Source organism: Nematolebias whitei, chromosome 13 (assembly GCF_014905685.2).
Source record: "Nematolebias whitei isolate Nwh7 chromosome 13, NemWhi1, whole genome shotgun sequence".
In the NCBI taxonomy this organism is placed as follows: Eukaryota; Metazoa; Chordata; class Actinopteri; order Cyprinodontiformes; family Rivulidae; genus Nematolebias; species Nematolebias whitei.
This window is the reverse complement of record NC_056510.1, coordinates 9,826,752-9,847,300: the sequence shown is the minus strand read 5'-3', so window position 1 is coordinate 9,847,300 and position 20,549 is coordinate 9,826,752. Positions and strand designations below refer to the sequence as shown.

General features: G+C 39.4%; 2 protein-coding genes and 1 non-coding gene across 3 annotated transcripts in view; all 3 read right to left on the bottom strand.

Annotated features, from left to right (window-relative positions):
• Nucleotides 1-1,801: 1,801 nt before the first annotated feature.
• nabp1a (nucleic acid binding protein 1a) lies at nt 1,802-7,238 on the bottom strand. Its single transcript, XM_037686305.1, has 6 exons — nt 6,443-7,238; nt 6,130-6,268; nt 5,956-6,027; nt 3,634-3,715; nt 3,390-3,459; nt 1,802-2,025 (listed from the first exon to the last, which is right to left on the bottom strand). The coding sequence occupies exons 1-6, from the start codon at nt 6,534-6,536 to the stop codon at nt 1,826-1,828; spliced, it is 657 nt and encodes a 218-aa protein (XP_037542233.1). The 5' UTR covers nt 6,537-7,238; the 3' UTR covers nt 1,802-1,825.
• Nucleotides 7,239-7,704: 466 nt separating this feature from the next.
• trnas-cga lies at nt 7,705-7,786 on the bottom strand. Its single transcript has one exon. It is a non-coding gene; the product is annotated as a tRNA-Ser (tRNA).
• Nucleotides 7,787-15,018: 7,232 nt separating this feature from the next.
• cavin2a (caveolae associated protein 2a) overlaps nt 15,019-20,549 on the bottom strand; it is an 18,136-nt gene continuing 12,605 nt past the window's right edge. Inside the window, exon 2 of the mRNA XM_037686848.1 lies at nt 15,019-16,225. Within this exon, the coding sequence (XP_037542776.1) occupies nt 15,338-16,225 (888 nt within the window). The 3' untranslated portion in view covers nt 15,019-15,337. The remainder of the gene's footprint in view (nt 16,226-20,549) is intronic.

The following is a 20,549-nucleotide window of genomic DNA, read 5'->3' as shown; positions in this document are numbered from 1 at the left end:
CTCTTTGACCTTTGACACATCAGCTGCTGATGTTAGTTCAACTGATTTAATGTTGTAATCGCACGTCGTTAAAAAGCACACAATAATGTTGCATGTGTCTGTTAGCTAAATATTGTATGAGCTAAAAGGCAAATTCTAAAACAAAATCTTGCAGAAGGCAATAAATGTGTAACTAAATATTCTATAGAGTATGTGTGGCAATGAGTGTAAAGAATTAAAACAGAAGGGTTAAAAGTTGCTTTTTTTTTTAGATGTTTTTGTTCCACAATTACATTAAATAGGATCAATAGATGATCCAGTTCCAACATCACATGCCACCAGCGCAGCTTTTCCAATAGAGGCTTGTTTCTAATTAATATTTTCACGTGGAGCTCTGTAATGTAGAGCTAATTGAGCATGCATCAGGAGATCTGTAATGTAGAGGTGTCAGTGATATAAAGTTACTTCTAAACTCATAATCAGTACAAATTTCACCTTTGTAGTTTTATTGAGATTCATGAGCCCAAAAGATAATTTATTGACTTTCGTAACCTCCCATTTGACCAATTTAAATGTTCCTGATGTTATACTTGTTTAGGAACTGTGGCATAAATGCTATTTATCTGTACTCCTTGACAGAACTAGCTGAAAGTAGAGGGACCTTTACGTCCAGGGGTCAAAACATTTGCGTGCTTGGTGCAACAAAGGATATGAAGAAACTTGAGGTTCTGTTTGCAATGTATTGCTTCAAAATGGACTACTTCACGTTAACACTCCCAGCCCTTCTAATGGAACAAATGGTTTCCACCAAACAAGGAAACAATGAAATTGTTTCTCTACTTTGTGGTTATGACAGGACTGATGGGACAAAAAATAAAAAGGCAGGCACAGAAGCAATTTGTTTCTCCCAGCACTAGATGGGGCTGAAGACAGGAAACCAGTTTAATTTAAAGGAGAGGGGGTCAACACTTTATAACTGGTGGATGTTCAGCTGGGTTCGACTCGTTCCAGGTTCAGCTGTGAATCTATAAATACAACAGAATATCTTCATAGATGCGTGGGCATTTACACTGGGGAGATATTTTTTACTACACTGTAAAGGCAGTATAATTAACCAGACATGTTCATCAATGTTAATAGTAACTTGTGGAATTAAAAGTACAGAAAAAAAAAAAAACAAATATGGCAGCGTTACTCTAAAATTTATTTGGCGAACCGATCACTTCTATTTTAAATGGTCCCACCATGATAAAAAGGTACATTTGAAGGCAAAAATAAAAAAACAAATTCATGATAAAGAAAAATGGGTCAGTCTACAAACCTATCACCTTTTCTGCAGTCGTGTTAAATACAGTTTGGTTTAAAGAGTGAAGACCCTATGACGGGTTTCATCCAGTTCTAGAGCATCTTCAATCATACTTAAGGCCTTTTCCACTTAGGGGGGGAAAAAAAAAAAAAAAGTTAATTGATTTCCTGACAATTGACAGCCAAGCTTCTACATAAATTAAAAGAAAGTGCATCAAGTGTTCAAGTAGGATGTGTGAAGGAAGAAGAGGTTTGGGGTGAAACACTGGCACACAACTGGGTTTCTGCAGAGATTTACAGAAGAGTGGAGACAGAAGCTGGCTGAAAGTCAACCACCAGGTTCATTCAACTTCTCCTCATACACGTGGCTGATCATGATGACCTGTACGAAGTGATAGCTCTAACCAGTATAAAAATATGCCATTCCTTACTGAGAATACCAACACAGGCAGTGGACAATATGAGCAGTGGGAGGAAAAGGGGACGGTCATTTTATAAGATACCCCCCCCCCCCCCCCGGCTCCTCCCACAAAAAACGGTTTCATCTTTTGGCACGTCGTGGATCCCTGCCGTTGCTAATGGTAACAGAGGACTTTGTGGCTGTAGGGGGTCCAGCAGCATTAACTGGTGGTGCTCCATTACCAGGTGACCTTCCATTGGGGCGTCCAACATTTCCAAATGCCGGGTCACGGGGAGTACCAGGCGGGGGGTTGTTGGAAAATGGCGGCATGGTGCCGTTACCTGCAAGTTGAAACATTGAAGCAAGTGAGAAAAAAATCAAGACAACTGGTACATTTATACGTAAAGGTGGTGTGACTAATTGGCAAACATCTGGAGAGTCTCCAGTTGTCATGATAGTCGAGTCGTCTCAAACCCGTTGCCGTGACGACTTGATTTAGTCGCAGGCGTCTCCTACACATTAGAAGAGTGCCAGAGCTGCATTTTGACACGTGCACAGGTGGTTTACTCCGACAGAAAATGCCGACCGGTAGGTTTTAACGACCATGTTGATAATTTCTCTTTTTAAATACTTCACATCCGATCATCTTCATTTTCAAGTCTTCCAACGTGAATTAAATCAGAAATTTGGGGGCAGCTGCCAAGGTTGCTACAGAGTGGGCCGTTGTGGATATGAAGTGGGAAATTAAATGTACACAGCCAAAAAAAAAAAATCTTGCAAGCTGTGCACGCAAAAACATGCAATTTTTAAAAAGCGGCTGCACACAATGCAGCCACATGGCTTGCTGCTCAAAAACACTCAATTGAGTGAGCGTGCAACTGAAAGTTTTCAACAGCATCAACGAGTCGAGCAGTCACGGCTCATTAAACGACGCTCCTGAAACGGATTGCAAACGTTGTAGTGGTGGCTAAATTCATTTAAACTGCTCGGTTCTGTGTTTACCGATACTAATGTGAATCATATCCAGCCCACGTTTCATTGAAAATATATATATTCATCCATTTATCTCATAGAATAAATAACCCAGAGATTTAGAAGACAAGTGCCATGTGTTGTCATCAGTGCATGTTCCATACAATGGCCAAACATCACACCTGGGGTACACCCAGGTGGTGCAGTGGGCAGCTATGCAAGTGTCTGCAATTAGGGATTAGGTGTCTTGTTCAGACACCACATGTGGGGAATTGAACCTGGGGCTTTCGGGTCTTGAGTCGGCTCTCCTACCTCAACCCCCATCTCGAAAAGCCGCATTTAACCGATCCATCTGTTTTTGTTCATCTACGATTCTCATCTAGCACTCCAACATCTAGTTAGTGGCAGGAGTAATCTAAAGTTTTTTTTTTTTTTTCAAGTTTTACTAAATTCGTCTCATCTAAAATCGACAAACGGCATCTTTTAACTTTCAACACACACCAAAGTGAACAACCTGCAAGTTACTTATAGCCATGGATTTATGGTTCTTTTCTGAGATGCAGATCATTTGGCTCAGCTCACAAAATAAAATAAAATAAAAAGGGAACCGGCTTTTTTTGGCTCTTAAACGGCTCCTTTACTTACGAGCTGTTTGGGAGTTGAGCCAAATGATCCAAAAAATAGAAATCTGAGAAAAGAAACATTTCCCACCATTAATGTTCAATATGCTCACCTGGTGGAGCAGGTGTACCTGAATTCTGATTAGGTGGAGAGTTCCCTCTCTGGTTCTGGTCAGGCTTACCCTGTTAGGACAATGATAGATGCAACATGTCAGTGCAATAACAACAAATTCATTCATACCAAGTGGACAGAACTTAAAAAGGCTATAGAGGTCATGAATATCATTTAGTTTTGGGATGTGTGAAGTTCGAGATAAGAACATTAGAAAGTGACATTTACACATCGAGGCTACTCACAGACTTGTTCTGGTTTGCTTGGTTTAGCAGCTCTGGGTTTGGTTCACTGAAGTTGGGCACTTCTGAATACACCATGCAGAACCTAGAAAAGCAAAACTCTGGTTTTTAGTCTCATTAAAAACATCCAGAAACATTAGCTGCTCCCTGCATTAGGGGTCGCCACAGCGAACTAAGTCGCACGAAGACTTTGCAGTTATTTTTACGCCGGACGTCCTTCCTGACGCTACCACAGCCCACTGAGCTACCACAGCCCTGTGTGGAGCAGAGAGCTGCCATCTAGGGCGTCCGGAGGAGCAGATGGTGGGGGTTAAGGGCCTTGCTCAAGGGCTCAGGGTGGGGAAAATGAGGGTGGGGGCAGGTGTGGGTGCTTCACCTATCCCACCCACATTTGATATCGGTAGCGGGAGTTGAACAGACGATCTTCCGATCACAGGCCCACCTTCTCCAACCTCTGTTCCACCACTCCCTAATTTTTAAAACAATTTTAACTTCATACTTTCTACTGACCAGCAATAAGTATTTCAGCAGCAAATAGTTAATGGCAACATTTTAAACAAAGCTCTTGATCAATCTACGAGAGATCATCAAAACTGACTGAATTACAGCAGTTTCTGTGCTTTCTAAAGGTCCACTGGCTGCAGTCGCCATCAAGGTGGGTGAACTTCAAATGTTTAACTTGTTGCAGATGCACATCTGACGATTCAGTCCTGAAAGTTTCATTAAAATCCACCCAAAAGTTTGAATATCTAAAAAGAAAGACGACTTAATATAAAGGCAATACTGAAAATAAGTTCTCGCAGAGCACGTGTCGGGGATCAGTCTCAACAACTACCACTCAAAATTTTAGCTCATTATCTGTCAAACTGACGGACAATTTTGTGTTTGTGAGTCAGTTGGCAGCCACCTCCAAAAAGTAAATCACTCGCAGATGCACATTTAGTCATTTTTTCTCTCCGATCATTAAAGTCCGCTCAGTGCCTCACAATATATTATTGATAAGCACACACACGCGCACAAAGACACCATCTTTAAGTGGTAATTCCATAAAATATAACAGATTTCTCTACTTCCTCAGGCGGCTGAGGCGAGCTGGACTGGGAAGCTCAGTCCTCACCTCCTTCTACAGGTGTGCAGTGGAGAGCATCCTGTGCTCCAGCATCAACGTGTGGCATGGAGGCTGCACAGCTGCAGAAAGAAAAGCTTTGCAGAGAGTGGTGAAGGCTGCACAGAATGTTGGAGTCAGCCTCCCCACCATCACAGACATCTACACCTCTAGATGCAGGAAGAGAGCCACCTGCATCATGAAGGACCCCACTCACCCAGCACACACTTTTTGCCCCACTCCCCTCAGGAAGGAGGTTGCAGAACATCAAGTGTAGAACCACTAGATTGAGAACAGCTTCTACCCTGAAGCTGTTAAGACTCACAAATCCAGTGATGTAGTCTACGTGATACTCTGGCATACGGAGTATACCCACTAGAAAAGCTCAAGAATTTCAGTATACCCACAAAAAAAGTGTCCATTGATACATGACATAACATTAGGCACGTTACCGCTAAGTTAAACGACTGTTAAAACGCTTCCATAACAATCAGCGCTTTGCTTTGATGATTCTATCATTTCTATAACGCGTTTTTAATACAAAGCCAACTGTTGTACAAAGTTTGTTGTTCATTTATTCAAATATAAGCATCAGAGAAATTTGGAAATGTTCCATTTAAAAATCAAAATAACTTGATTACATTGTAATAACCAGTTAACTTTGGTTTCTAAACACAGTATACCACTACAAAAATGTAGACTACACCACTGCATAAACCTCTAATCAGCATAATCCCTGTCAAGGAAAAAAATTATAATCGCTGTAATGCCACTAAATGGTGATAAGTGACGTACCTGTGCTGATGATCCATGCTGTTGATTGCTGCATTCATTCATACCCATGCAGTTTAATATACCATATTATTTTACATTATTAGTGTTTAGCATACATCTTAGATATTTTGGTGTATATTTTAGCATATTTCTTAGTGTGCATCTTAGATCCTTATATTTTTTTTTTAATTCTTTCGGCTTTCAGGGGTCGCCACAGCGAACCAAGTCACACCAAGACTTGGCAATTTTTACGTTATTTTTTTAATTATTTATATCTTAGATCCTTGTATAGCATTTCTTTTTATACAATACTTTATGTTTTTGCTATTTTTGGGTGTAACTGGGACTTTGAGCACACAGTTTCGTTCCACCTCATGTACCACATGTGATGCGAATGACAATAAAGAACCTTGAACTTCTAAAAGGATCTGCATCAGTCTACTCACTCTCCAATCTTCTGCAGATCTCCCCCTCTTCCAGTGTACAGGGTCAAACAGCCTTTCCATATAGATGCATAGCTGGGGTAAAAATAAAAAACAGCAGTAATATACACAAATAAATCATTGTTTAAGCATGCACACAATCCTAAAAACAGCTTCCAAGTGCAGGAACAGCCCTACCCTCTGGTCAGCTTGATGATGTCCCCTGGCTGAATAAGACTACCCAGCTCGTCCCAAACAGAGATGGCAATACTTCCGCTTTTGTCTGCCACTTTACAGGAGCGCACCTCATGGCCATCTTTCGTTTTAGTCACTCGTCCTGCAAAAAAAATAAATAAAATAAAATAAAAAAAAAAACAATCAGAAGGACTAAGGTTCTCTCCCAAAACTACATTAGATCCGTGATTAGTTTCCTTCGCCCTCAACACTTCCGGCGGCTCCTTTAAGAACAGCCGCACGTTTGAAGTTCCCGTTAGCTACCGCGGCTACTCACCGATCTCCAAAACGATGAAAACAATATTCAGATTTTTCGACCCGGGCTTCACATCCTTTATCAAAAACAAGGCCTCGGTTGTGGGGGCAGCCATTATTAGCGTCGAGTTTAATAAATCCGTTGTGTCGCTTTTTGTTGCTCGCACGCCCCAATGCAACGGTTAGCTTTAGCGCTGCTAATTAGCCCGTTAGCTCAAAATGCTAACAGCAGCGCTCATCCAGTTTTATTCGCTTGAAACTGATGGTCAGCTACTTCTGCGTCTGCATCCGAGCTATGCGTGGCTATCCTGGACACTTGGCTGAATGTTCGCTAGCTCGCAGTTAGCTACCTTATTTTAATGTCACTATGTAGCATCTTGTCCTTCCCGGTTATCGCCATAATGGCAGCTTCATTCCTCACTATTTAACAAGACAAATCGTTACCTGTATTACCTCAAGAGACTAATATCAGCTCGCTTGGCCAAAACATCGGAGCACTACCGGCAGGCTGACAAGCAAAGTGATTATCTTATAACACATTCAGCAACTGAATGTTATAAAAACCTGTTTTGTCTGGGCTGACAGCAACTTAATGCTTCCCAACTAATCGAGCGCATTTCCTTTGTGTAGCTCTAGTAAAGTATAAGGAACTGCTAGCTTTGTTAGCGCGCAGTCTGCCCAAGTGCTTTGTTGTAGGACTAATGAAATGTTCGAGAAAGCCTCACTGAAAGTGTCCCTAACTAAAGTCTCGACACTAAATTCGTAACATGAGCAGCGACAGCTCACAACACACTTCACCCAGCTACCACAATACCCCAAAAACTACGTAAGCGTGCTCTGCCGGTGCTTTTTATAGAACTTGGCCGGTTCCATTATCAAATCACAGGGACCGAAATTAATTTTTTCGCCGGTTTCTTGTTACGCACACATACATTTACAAAAACTCACTTGGCTTTTATTAAGCAAAATACGCTGCATTAATAAAAATAGTCAAGCTACGCGAAAACTTTCTCACAATTGTTTTAGTTAACGGAGTAATTGGTTGGAACCGTTAAGAGGCTGTTATCGCGAGAAGAAGTGTTATTGACGAGACTTCACTATAAACAGTTTTGCCTGATATAAAACTCAAGTTACACGTATAATATATACATAATATAGCAACGAATTATTTAAAATAAAAAGTACGTCGGCTGACAAAGCCGCCGCCAAATAGATGTAATGAACAATGGAGTTTTTTTTCCTTAATGCAATACGATTGATAAAACGCAGGCAAAAAAAATTGATCGTCACGAACAGGATTCGAACCTGTGCGGGGAAACCCCATTGGATTTCGAGTCCAACGCCTTAACCTCTCGGCCACCGTGACAATACACAATGAATGTACAGCCAGGATATATTTAAAGGGATACCATAATATTGTTGATCAGGGATGTTGCATATATGTTTTTGATCGTTCCCTTGTTTTCAGGAATGAACTAATTTAACTGACGGAGAAAAGCGTGGTGAAAGACGTACAGGATGTTGCGGTCGCTTTTAACATTAGAGGGAGACAAACACCACCATACCATCTCTCCCAGCCTTAGAAAATATTTTCGCTTTTTTACCTTATTCAGCCTTTATTTAGACAGGTAAATCCCCATTGAGTCTCGAGGACCTGATTTCAACAAAGAATGATGAAAACAATGGACAACAGCGACAACAATGGACAGTTATAAAAAGGCATTATGCATTATCATCAGAATATGTGTGTACATTCTTTTTTTATTTATACTGTTCATTGATTTCCTTTACAGATATTCACTTTGGGGCATACTTTCAGTTAAGCCCATCGCCCACTCTCCACTGAAACACTAATATCTATTTACTTATATAGTTCATGCAAAATGCAAGAGTCAACATTTCATACTTTAAATTAACTGAATGCCAGGTGACAAAAAAAGCCTTAGTTTTTTTAAGGCCATGGGGAGAGTCTACATAATAGGTAATCAGAAACATAATAATCACTTTCTTGAACAGCAAAAATGAGGACATTGATAATTAACATAAATATGAAACTAAATGGAGTTCCTTTCACGAGATTACTACTGATGTAAATTCAACCATGTGTCAACTTGTCTTTTGTGGATAAGGAACTCTCTGGGGGCCCCTGCATGCCTGAGGCCTTCATTCTTGTGCGTCTAATGAAAGGACATGGCTAGGACTACCATGCTCCCAAAAGCCTAATCTAGTCTTGAGGATTTTGAAGTCTTTTATCTTTTGTGTTTTGCTAAAGTTTTAGATTTCTTATGTTGCACAATGTTAAAAATAAAAGTCAGCAAAAAGCAAAAAAGTTGCTTTCTTGTAGCAGTCAGTCTGTTTGAAGTGCTCAAAAAGAAGCAATTTAGTTTCAAGATTGTGTTTTTTTATCATTTTACATTTGAATAGACCATCCAGTTTTTGGCCATTATTGTTATTTGATCTTACTTCTTTTGTTAAGTCAAACTTAAGAGTTAGAAAAAAAATGAAAACTGAAGACTGCACTTTTTTCCAAGCATGATGTTGCAGGCCTCCTGCAGAGAAACAGATGTGCCATGTACTTCAAGCTGCTGCTACTTCATCTTTTATACAAGATTAGTAAGAAAAACATGTATATCACATGTGAAATACAAAGTACGTTACTGCTGCTATTGAAAGTGAGGAAATATAACATGTTTGTCTGTTAGCAAAATATATTGTGAACAAACAACTAGATGGAATTTAAGGAAACTCAAAGTAATCATTGGATATACACAGGGCTTAATTTGCAAACCAATTGATGATGGAACGCAAATAGTGGGCGGGAAGTGTTTGGGCTTCCTCCCCAAAAAATTTTTTGGGATAAAGTAGATGCAATTTCTTGCATTTTTGTGTATTTTAACACGTTTTTATGTCTACTTACCTACATTTGTAAATACCGCTTCTGTCAAGCATCCTACCCCCAACTTGACAGTTCCGAGCCCGACACTGTCCCTGCTCGTTGCTGTCCGACACATGTGAAACCTCCAGGTGCCTGTGGGCTCCTACTCGCATATGACTTGTTAGCTTGGCACTTACCCCCACCACTCTTTTAGGGGCTGACTTTTTTTGAAGCGCATAAGCGGAAATGCTACTTGAAGCGGCCGCTCGTATGCTCGTAAGTGACTGTTGTGTTTAAAACTAGTGTTTATGTAATTATTTTCAGTTTACATGTCCAATATTAGTTTTATTCGTTCAAGGCACTCATACAGTATTTGTTCATAACTTTATTATTACTAAGCCTGAGAGTTACTGGATCCAAGCAAACAGTTACCGGAACGCACCCTGTCAAAATAAGAATTCCCAGTTCCTGTTCTGGTAGGATCCCGTTCAAATTAAGCCCTGGATATACAGTACATCTACATCTTATTACAATTTGGAGTCAACCCACTTTAAGATGACTGCCACATCTGGCGATCATGGTGTGGTAGTTGTCATCCCAGCGTATTCACTGAGTAAAAGATAAGATGTTTTAAACTTTGAATGCAATATGCATTCCATCAATGAGTGCTGCCTTTTGATGTGAGCTTTAAAGGCAAACAGAAAGTCAGTTCACACCCACCTTTTAAACGGACAATTTTATGGCTTGGTTTTGGAGATTTATGTCGCTCCCAGAGTCCTCCCTGTACAAACCCACTCCATTTTAAGGATCTTTTTTCAGTTACTGCTCTATTGTAACACCTTAAAGTCATGGAGTGCCGAGAAGGTAGAAGCAAAATGAAAAGCCAGACCACTCCATGGGATTTGTCAGCAGCAGAAGGCCGGGTGTGTTTATGACCAACGTCTGTAATAACACAAAGCAACATCTGTGCAAGTGGATTAGAAGTCCCCCAGTCCTGCTGAGGCGCAACATTAAAAGTTGCTGAGAATGGAGCTGAGATTTGCTGAGTCTTGTCTGGGGTGGAGAGATGCAGGCCAACCAGTTTGAAAACAAAAGTAAGCGTGTGAGGACGGTAAGAGCTGCCGGGAACAACTGAAGCTGATGACAGGTGACATCCATAGGGTTGTGATATACATTTTATCATCTGTTTGGATGATCACTTCCTAAACTCCTCTGGGGGTGATTAAAATTTTTTAATTTCAGCGCTATAAATTCAATTATTTGGAAAACACTTATTTACCATATTTTTCAGCCTATAAGGTGCACTTAAAATCCTTTAATTTTCTCAACTTGCCTTATGTATTAATTCTGGTAGTGCTTACTGACCATGAACTGATTTTATTTGGTTATTGTGAATGAGTTGATCCGTTTCAGTTTTGTTTCCAACAAATATGGTAAATTGTGTTGAAACAACTTCTCAGTAGGACTCCACCTGCAACTTTTATCTAATCTTAAATTCACATTTAATCAGTGATTTCATGCACTGTGCTGCTGTTTAAACAGATTGAGCAACTGAACCACTCCTTTCATGGACTAATCACTATAATTGTATTATTTTAAATTAGATCAGCACAATGATATTTATACATTTAATTGTATATGGAAGTGGCACCATGAGTCAGAATGATCAAAACACACAATTCATCTTATCTCAAGAGCTTTAAATAAAAACAAAACATCATTTTAGAGTTATAAATCTTTATTGATGAATCCAGAACTAACTAGCACAGAAACTCCTGCATGTTTACAAGATGTGTAATCACTAAAGTGGAATCTTCTGTGAGGGGATCTTTGGTTTACGTGGCTAAAAATAAAAAAAATAAAGATGTCAATAGAAGTTAAAGTTTGTGGTGCAATGTTTGAAATTTCTTGCAAACAGGGATTTTATGATTTACCAGGATAATTTCAAAAACAAACACAGAAAAACGTTTTAGCGGACAGCTATCTCAAAGAAACAAGAGAAAGCTGATAAAACACTAACAAGCCCTTTTCAGTAGTGTGATTTACAAGAACAAAAATCTGCTGCACAAGTTTATTAAATACAGACAGCAAAGTAGTTTTAAAGCAGAATATATATCTAAACATTTTTTTTTTTTTCTATTTCAAATCCCAAAGATTATTTTATGTAACCCCAAAAAGCTCCCTGTGAAGTACTGGTACTTTGAAGTACTGGTACTCATTCAGCAGTTCTAATATTTGACAAAAAAATACACACAAATGCAAAAATAAAGAATTTTCAAAGTAATTTCAACCACTCCTAAACAATAAATGAAAATATTTTCAATAAAAGTAAAAACTAAACATGCTTCCTGATTGACAATATACATATTTATTATACATATATATTATCAAATATATTTACTTATACATGTTTTAGTATTTATTAGAATATTAATTGATAGTTTTTTTAAGTAGTCTTTTTGTATTTAGCTGCAAACAAACAACAGAAATACAGTCATGTGCAAAAGTCTTGAGTCATCCCTCTTTTCTTTATTATTTACTTCCAAGCAGACACATTTTCTTCTTTGGACTTCAGCAAATATTACGTTTGTCATTTAGGTTGTCGGTTTGTTTTTAGTTGTCCCATCATAAAAACATAACTTCTTTAGTTTTTTGTTGTCGTTTAATCTAAAAAAATACTAAAGTTAAGGGTATGACAGACAGAAAATTGTATTTCAGTTCCCAAAAGCTGAAAAGTTGACATACAAGTAATTCACATGTCAAACGTATGATCCGAGGGCCAAATCTGGCCCTTGTAAACATCATATCTGGCCCTCGATGAGATTTTAAATATATATATATTGTTTTAATATTTATTTTTTTTTTAATTGTCTCTCATTTTGCGAGCACACTTTATTTAGTGCAGACTTCTCGACAGCTGGTTAGCTTTGAAGTCAAGAAAAAATTTGATTGAATTTTTGAGTGATTCTTGATTTTCATGTGAAAAAAGCAACAAAACATCAAATGACTTGAGGCATTAACTTGGCTCTTGGTTTGAACCAAGTTTTTAATTTTGGCCTCCTTCTGCAAGAATTCATCACCCCTGCGAGTAAATGGTCACCTGAAGGATGACGCATCCGAGGCATTTGCTGAAATGTTCCCATTTTTCAAAGCATAACCTCCAGATGCTGCTCATTTTTACAGTTGTCACTCTTTTGTCCTCCAAATTCCCTCCGTTAAGCATGCACTGCACAAGTTGTCAGGATAAGGAATTGGATTTAAAAAATAACGAGCATAAAAGAGCCAAACTTTAAGTCACTTTAAAATATTACAAGAAAGTCTGTCTGCATGGAAGAGAAGTTTGAAGAACTTTAGGATGATTTAAGACTTCTGCACAGTACCGTCCATCAGTAGTTTCCTCCATTTGCAGTCACTGAAGCTTTCAGCCTGCTAAACCCTTCCAATTAAATCCCTTTCCTGATGCACACATTTTTGTTTTCCAGCAGAATTTTGCTGAACTTAACATTTGCAAGTTGTAAATACATTAATAAAAACAGCATAATGCTCATTTCCCATTTTAAAACGTCCCATTAATTTCACACAAATCAAACTAATACTTTAAAAGTTATATATTGTACAAATCATACCTTGAAACACATCATAAGGACTTTTTTCTTGTCAAAATATACCAGTAAAGGCATGACAGCATGATGGAATAACTGTTTGATTTATTTGTTTAGTAAATCTGCGTCTTTTGTTCACAGTCACAAATTAACTTTTGTACACTAAACGTGGAACTTTGCGCACTCCGGCAGGAATATTTTCACTGGATCCAGAGGAAACTCCTGCACAAACAATTCCTTTACATATAAACTGTCGGAGACACCACATTTTACTTGTTAAAACATAAGCATTTCTCTTTTCAGAACCAGTATGACAGTCAAGTCGAAGCAGATATCTGATCCTGATCTTCTAGCTAAATCGGTTGTGTAGCCCACATAATAAAATTTGAATTCCCACAGTCCAACATATTACAAACTCACATCTGTGTTGCCTCTCTGCAGAAATGCATGCACGCCTTAAGCAAAGGCAACTTTATCTTCTGTTCCAACACCTGCAGTAATTTCCCACACTTCCCAGCGCACTTGTCCTCCTTCCATAGTGAGCTCATGTTTGGGAGCTCCAACAGGAGCAGAACACCTGTGGCTCCTCATCCACATTCAACAAGGAGGCCAGGGGCATGAAAAATGGGCTGAGCAGGGCCCATCCGTCAAAGCTAGGAATGCTGCCCACTGCTTTTTTTTTTTTTTTTTACCTACTTCTGTAAGCTCTCCAGTATCTGAATCCTTGGCACCTGGTACCTCACTAAACTCTAATTTTAGGAAAGTTAGAACATCTCGGCAACCTGCTGCTGAGGCTGGTAAAGCTTCAGCAATGAAAAACATGAGAAAAGCCGTGTAAACGTTTAATTTTGATTTTATTGAGTGTAATTATTCGACCCGGCTTGTGTAAGTTGAGGCAAAATGTGCCAGACTCAGCACCTGTCAGGGCAGAGGGGGACAGGGTTCTGGGACAAGTGAGAACAAAGTGTCTTAACATCCAAGACCCATATTACATCTAAGCAAACAAATATCACTTATGCTACTTTTACAGGTTAAAGGTAGCGGTCACTTTTTATGAAATCAAACATAAAAAGCTTATGCTGAATTATATGAAATGGTGCAGTTTGATATAATTTACTCCGGTAGTTGTATAGATAAATTGATATGCAACAGATTGGAGTGTAAATATGATCCAATATATCAAAACTGTCCGACTTCTCGAACCCAAACAGCTCATCTGCAGACACTTCTCACCCATTTTCGGTTTTTTCCCCGCAGGTCAACAACACAGTAGTTGCCAGATGTTCCCAAATTTTGCTTACAATTGTTTAAGGGACACATTAACCATTGATGTGAGAACAAAACTGTACAGATTTTCTTCTTTAAGGTTTTTGTTTGTTTGTTTTTTCAGGGCACTGCAAGGAGTACCTTTAACTTAACTCAATGCAAACACTTAAAAGTCTCACAAACAAAGGGGGGAAAAAAATTCTAAAAATAAAATGTAGGTTTGCAAAAAGGGCTGAAAAAGTAGTTACAAGGACAAGGTCACAAAATACCTTTATATTTATACATTTCTAATAATGCCTGTGTTCTGCAATGAAGCCCTTCATTTGCATCAGTAGTTGTACCATCATGTTCCCACTAAAACATCTCCCTTCTTAACAAGATTTAATAACATTTTGTCAGTTTTAATTGAGTCTATTGTATCTTTTTAATGATATAATATTTTTCAGTTGTTGGCGTTTGATGGCGCGATAATATGGTATTAGTAGAACATGCAGCTCATCATGTTCTAAATAAGTTATCAATAAAAATGCCAACAACAACAACAAAAAAAAAAGACCAAGAGACTAACTAATGATTGCAGGTGAGACACAGAGGCACTTGGTTTCCTGAAGTCACCTGTTAGCTAAGATCTGAGCTTCCTTTGCTCAGGCTTGACACACAAAAAAAAAGAAAATACTCCAATAAACAACCACAAATGATGGCTTGGAAACACCCCCGGGCCTGTTCACTTAAAATGCAAAAACTCCTCATTCCAATTCTGACACAACCTGGCAACACACTGCCCCCGCAGGCTGTGGGCTGCACCACCGTTCCCAGAGATTTACTATTTTTTTTATACAACAAAGAACAAAAGAGGCTGTTTTTTTTTTTTTTTATAAAGGACCAGAGGCAAACAAACACAGCAGGAGGATGGTTGGTGAAGCACCTTGGAGATGTGCACCTGTTTCTGTGGTGGCACCAGTCGAAGAAAAAGTTCTGGTGTTTTTCTGTAATGCTGTTTTGAGATGGACTTGTACTGGGCTATGCATTTCCATTTTAGAGATAAACTATATTTTAATATTAAAAGGGTGTTAGACTTCAACCAAAAATGATCATTTGTGTCTCTTCTGTAAATTTAGAAATTTTAGTATGAATGAAATTAAAAGGTAGAACTAACGAGTAAAACTGAATAACATTAAGACACTTGCTCCACGGCGATTGATTCTGTGGGAATCTGGGCCTCTGCCGTTTTCTCTGCTGGACTCTCCTGTTTCTCTTCCACCTTTTCTTCCTCTTGTTTCTCCTTGACGACATCTTCGTCATGCTCTGGAACGGCCAAGCTAGCCACGCCATCACCATTCATCTCGCACTCAACGGTGGACGTTTTTCCATTGAGCGACACCTCTGCCTTCACGCTCTCTGGGCTGGAGGAGTTCAGCGTCTCCTGGACCACCTCCACAACACCCTCTGGGCTGTGCACCTCCGCTGAAGGAATCTCTCCATCTAGGCCCGTCAAAGTAGGTATATCCACACGGATTTCTTCCACTGACTGGGATGCTTGCGGTGTAGGAGTCTCCCCATCTCTGACCTTCTTGACGTTAAAGGTCATGGGAGACACCTTGAAAGAGGAAGATCTGGAAGTTGGGCTTTTAGGGTGATTCGGGGTGAAGCTCTTCTTTATTTTCTCGCGCTTCTCTGGCGGCACGATCTTGGAGGAGATCTGGTTCATCTTCTTTTCAATGTTATGACGTGTGAAGGCCTTCTTCAGGGTATCGACTTTCTTCAGACTGTTGCGCTTGAACTGGTCGGCTCTTCTCTCAAACTTGACAGGAGTGACACCGACAGCCTCACACTCCAGCGTCTCCTCGTCCACTCGATGCGCTTGTGAAAAATCGAAATCATCATCCGAGGACAGGCTGATGGTCTGGAGAGCCTCATCTTGGGTGTGGATGGCTTCAACGGAGCCCGTAACAGATGGAGTAGGATGGGTGGACTCTGCATCATACTGGCTTGGTAGTGGGGTTGGGTGTGGAGTCTTGATGGAGTCTTTGACGACCACATGAGTAGGTATCTCGTTGTCTTCCTATTGGAAAACAGAAGGAAAGAGTCCTGTTAAAAAGGCAACTCTTCAGATGGGGTGCAAAAAATGGGGTTATTGGCCACCTCAATATATTTATGGTAAACTGTACCTTTCTATATTATCAAGATACTTAAAGTGCTTTACACTACAATCTTTGCCCTCATTTACCCATTTATACAGTAATACTAGATCTCTACAAAGCTAATCTGAACCAGTAGAGACTAATCAGTGTTTTAGATCACATTCATACACCAATGGGACACACACTCAGGGTTCAGTGTCTTGCCCAGGGACACTTCGGCATGTGACTGCTGGCATTGGAGGACGACTGATCTAACCACTCAGCCACAGCTGCCCCTTATGTATGCATGCCTTTTGGTTTCTATGTACCATCCCTACAATATCAGTGTTCCCTACCTCTTTGAAAACCTTCTAGAGGTGTCCCAGACTAAAACCAAGAACAGTTTGAAGTGAGGTTCACTGGAAGGATGATAAACACCGACTTTCCTACTGATTAAAAAGCTCTTTGAACGAGCTCATTTTACAGGCAGGGTTAACAAGTTAATGGCTAGATGGAGTATAACCAAGACCAAAGTGGATTTCTTCCAGCTCCAGTCTTCAAAATGTCATGGCAGTTAATGCAAATAAATTTTATAAATCCTTACATCACAAAAAAGCAGTAGCAGCTAATTATAGCACTTCCAGTGTAGCCTTGGGCACCTTCAGCAGGACTTTTACGAGGCAGTGGTAAAGGTTGGGAAGGAGAGTTCCCATAAATGACAGTACAACTTTGAAAACTGGGGCTGCTGTTGCTGCAATACATTTTGGTCTTAGCTGTACTCAACTCATCTGTTCTGTCAACACTTCACCCAACTGAGGTCATTTAAAGAGCCATCTACATAGGCTTTGCATAGAATCCAACATCAAAAGGTCCCAACTACCCATTTACATGTGTTAGAATGTACTTCTAGCTCATGATTCTTTAATCATGAGCTAGTACTTTTTTGAACAGTACTTTTCTTTAATATGCTTCAAGAAAACCTTGTTTAATAAAACTCTGGTATCTAGGCTTGGTCTGCCTGTTCAGAACTGAAGAAACCAGTCTCTGCATGCCTCCCTGATCTTCTCCAAAACTCCAAAAAATTCCATTAGTTTCTGTATAAGGAATCCAACACCTTTCTTCTCTCTTTTTTATACCTTCCTGCCTCCAGCTCCCCACCCATGAGCATTAAAACCATAAACGTAGCGAGACTGCGAGCAATGAGTTTATTATCCAAAGTTTCTGCGATTAACTTTATCTTCTTTCTTTCATTCCTTTGACTTACTGCCCACTCATCTGTGCATAACCAGGCCCAGCAGAAACACACCTTCAATATTCTCCTCTCCAGGGGATTTATGAGGAAAAATCTCCCACCCCCACTATCGCCCCTATCCTTTCATGCCCAGGATGAGTGAAGGTGCAGCTCCAGTAGTTGACACACTCTACTAAATCCATGAAATGCTCATAAACAAACCTTCCTGCTCGACAGCTCAAAGTATCACCAGTCCACTGGAGTTTTGAGTTAATGTAGCACACTGTATAGTAAATTTCACTGTTTTACAGTCAACATCATGTGCCTTTTTATGACTTTATTAACTTGAACTGTAGCCATTTTTTTACCTGGAAAAAAAAAAAAAAAAGCTGAGAATTTAAAGAACCCCAGTACTGATCCGAACATTTCTGATCAGTTGTTTTCTCAATGTGATAAACATGGTTTACATGCTTGCACTCTGACTATGCAGTTATGGAGCAGCAGTTTAGGCCACGCTCACCTTCAGTGTACTGGAGTGATGCAACCGACACGCACAAATGGGTGTGCACTAAAGTATGACTGCCTTTCAAAGAATGCAAGGCAGCTACATAAAAAGGGGGGCTTTGAGTGATAGAAGGCCTTTGCATTCCATTTCTTTAAAGGTGAAACTGACAAATTAACAAACCAGGTGGGTACGAATAATCTTCTGTTCACATAACTTCACAGCTCAATCAGTTTTCTGTGTATTTAGAAAATAGTTGCAGTAGTTTAGGTACTTTACATCCCGGATTCAACACAGTGCTGTTTGGGAAAATAGGCGAGACGTTTAAGGCTCTCGCACTCAGAGCCCGTAACAGATGGAGTAGGATAGGTGGACACACTGAATATTTTACATGTTAGAATGAATTAAATAGTCGATCTCAGCCAAAAGTTGGGTTAGAAATATGGGGAACAAAAGGTAAATTAGTCGCTTCGGACCATAAGTCGCAGGACTTGCTAATTTATGCAAAAAGATGCAACTTATAGTCCGAAAAGTACGGTAAGTTATAGGCATTTTTGTGTTGACAAAGTTAAAAAAAAGTTCAAGACAAAATCAACTGGACTTTATTTGTGTTGACAAAGGTATATTAGCTGTGGCAGCTATCTTGATTTGGGTTGACTCCAAATGTCAGTCAGTTATAGATGACCATCTAATGACTAATTTCTGCAAGTTTCATGAAAACCCATCAACTGGTTCAGGAGATAATTTGCTAACAGACAGTATTGACTGTTGCAGTTATTGTCAAACTTTTAAACAAGAATGTTGCACATTGTGTACCGCTCGGAGTATGTGTTGAGGACGACTCTCGCCACACCAAATTTGACCTCAGTACGTGTTAAATTTTCATGGTTTTAACCGTTTGTGTTTAGGCTAATGTTGACTAGCTGTGGTAGCCATTTTGAATTCAGGTGACGCCACAACTTAGTCAGATGCACTTCTAATGATTGCACTTAGAAACATACAACACACACACAAAGACGCATGTGCAAAAACATTAATGGTCAGCCTACAGCTGGTGGTTGCTAATTAAAATGAATATAAATGAATATTGTTATCACAGCATTCAATTTAATTTAGTCAAACAAACTTTGCATCACTTTCTGCCTAATACTAGTATTTAAATGTAATCTGTCAAAGATTTTTTATTTTATTTGAAACAAACTCTCTGATAACGTCCAGCTGCAGTTTTCCATTTACCCCTCTGTATACACTCTTTTGTGGAAAACTGGAAACCCAGGAAGACACCGTGTTGTTTTTAACCAACCTCACCTCGCAGACACCCGATATCTCCAGCACTGATCTCAAGCTGTGGTTTAGGTGAGTGCCAAGCATGTGAGATATTTCCCATTTAACGCTAATAAATCTGTCAGTGCATTGAAACTAAAGGGCACAACATCAAACCGAAGTACAAGGAGATATTTTAAAGAGGGGACAATAAAACAAAAGCTGTAGGGTTTTAAAGAATGTGGAACAAAAATGCCAAAACAAGGCTGATATAGTAACGCTACATGGAACACAGTTGTGGGCTTCTTTGTTTTAACTAGATATTTTGATCTAGCTAATGAGATTGAAGGGCCACAATTAACTTGAATCATGAGCACTCTTTGCTACTTGCATCCATCAAGCGCAACATCACATTGTCTGCAAAACACACTGTCTTTAACCTAACACGTTGACTTGTTGCAAATTGCCTAACGTTTTGGATAAATTGTCTGTCAGATAGATATTTTGGAAGTTCCTCAAAAGTAGGCTGAGATTCCAACAGGAGGTTGGACTGAAACTCAGCAGTGAAGGCTACATATGGGACAGATCTACAGTATGTAGAGGCAGAGCAGCCGGATTGGGACCCGAAAGTCCCAGGTTCGATCCCCGGTCATTGCCCACCACGTGGTGTCTCTGGGCAGCACACCCCATCCCCAAAATGCCCCCCGGGCACCCTCAACAGCCGCCCACCGTACCACCTGGCGATGGATGGGTTAAATGCAGAGACTAATTTCACCATTGTATGGAAACATACTGTGATGACATTATTATTATTATCTGGTTGGTAAGCCGTGGACTAAGGAAGTCCTCTGGATGGGGGACTAAACGTTTCTCACTTAAAAAAAACTAGTCCAGATGACATGATTTAACCTTTTTTGTTGCTTCTTTTTTCATTATTACTTTTTATTTCCTGTATCATTAGAGCATGCTACTGGATGACTCAAATTTCCTCCTTGGGATTAATAAAGTATCTATCCATCGTATCTATCGTATCTATCGTATCCATCATAACCATCGTATCCATCGTATCCATCGTATATATTGTATCTTTCGTATAATATATATATCATATCTTTCATATCATATCTTTCATATCATATATATCGTATCTTTCATATCATATATTGTATCTTTCATATCTATATCTATATATGATAGATATATCTTATCTATCATATATCTATCGTATCTATCGTAGTATATCTATCGTATCTATCATATTATAGCTATC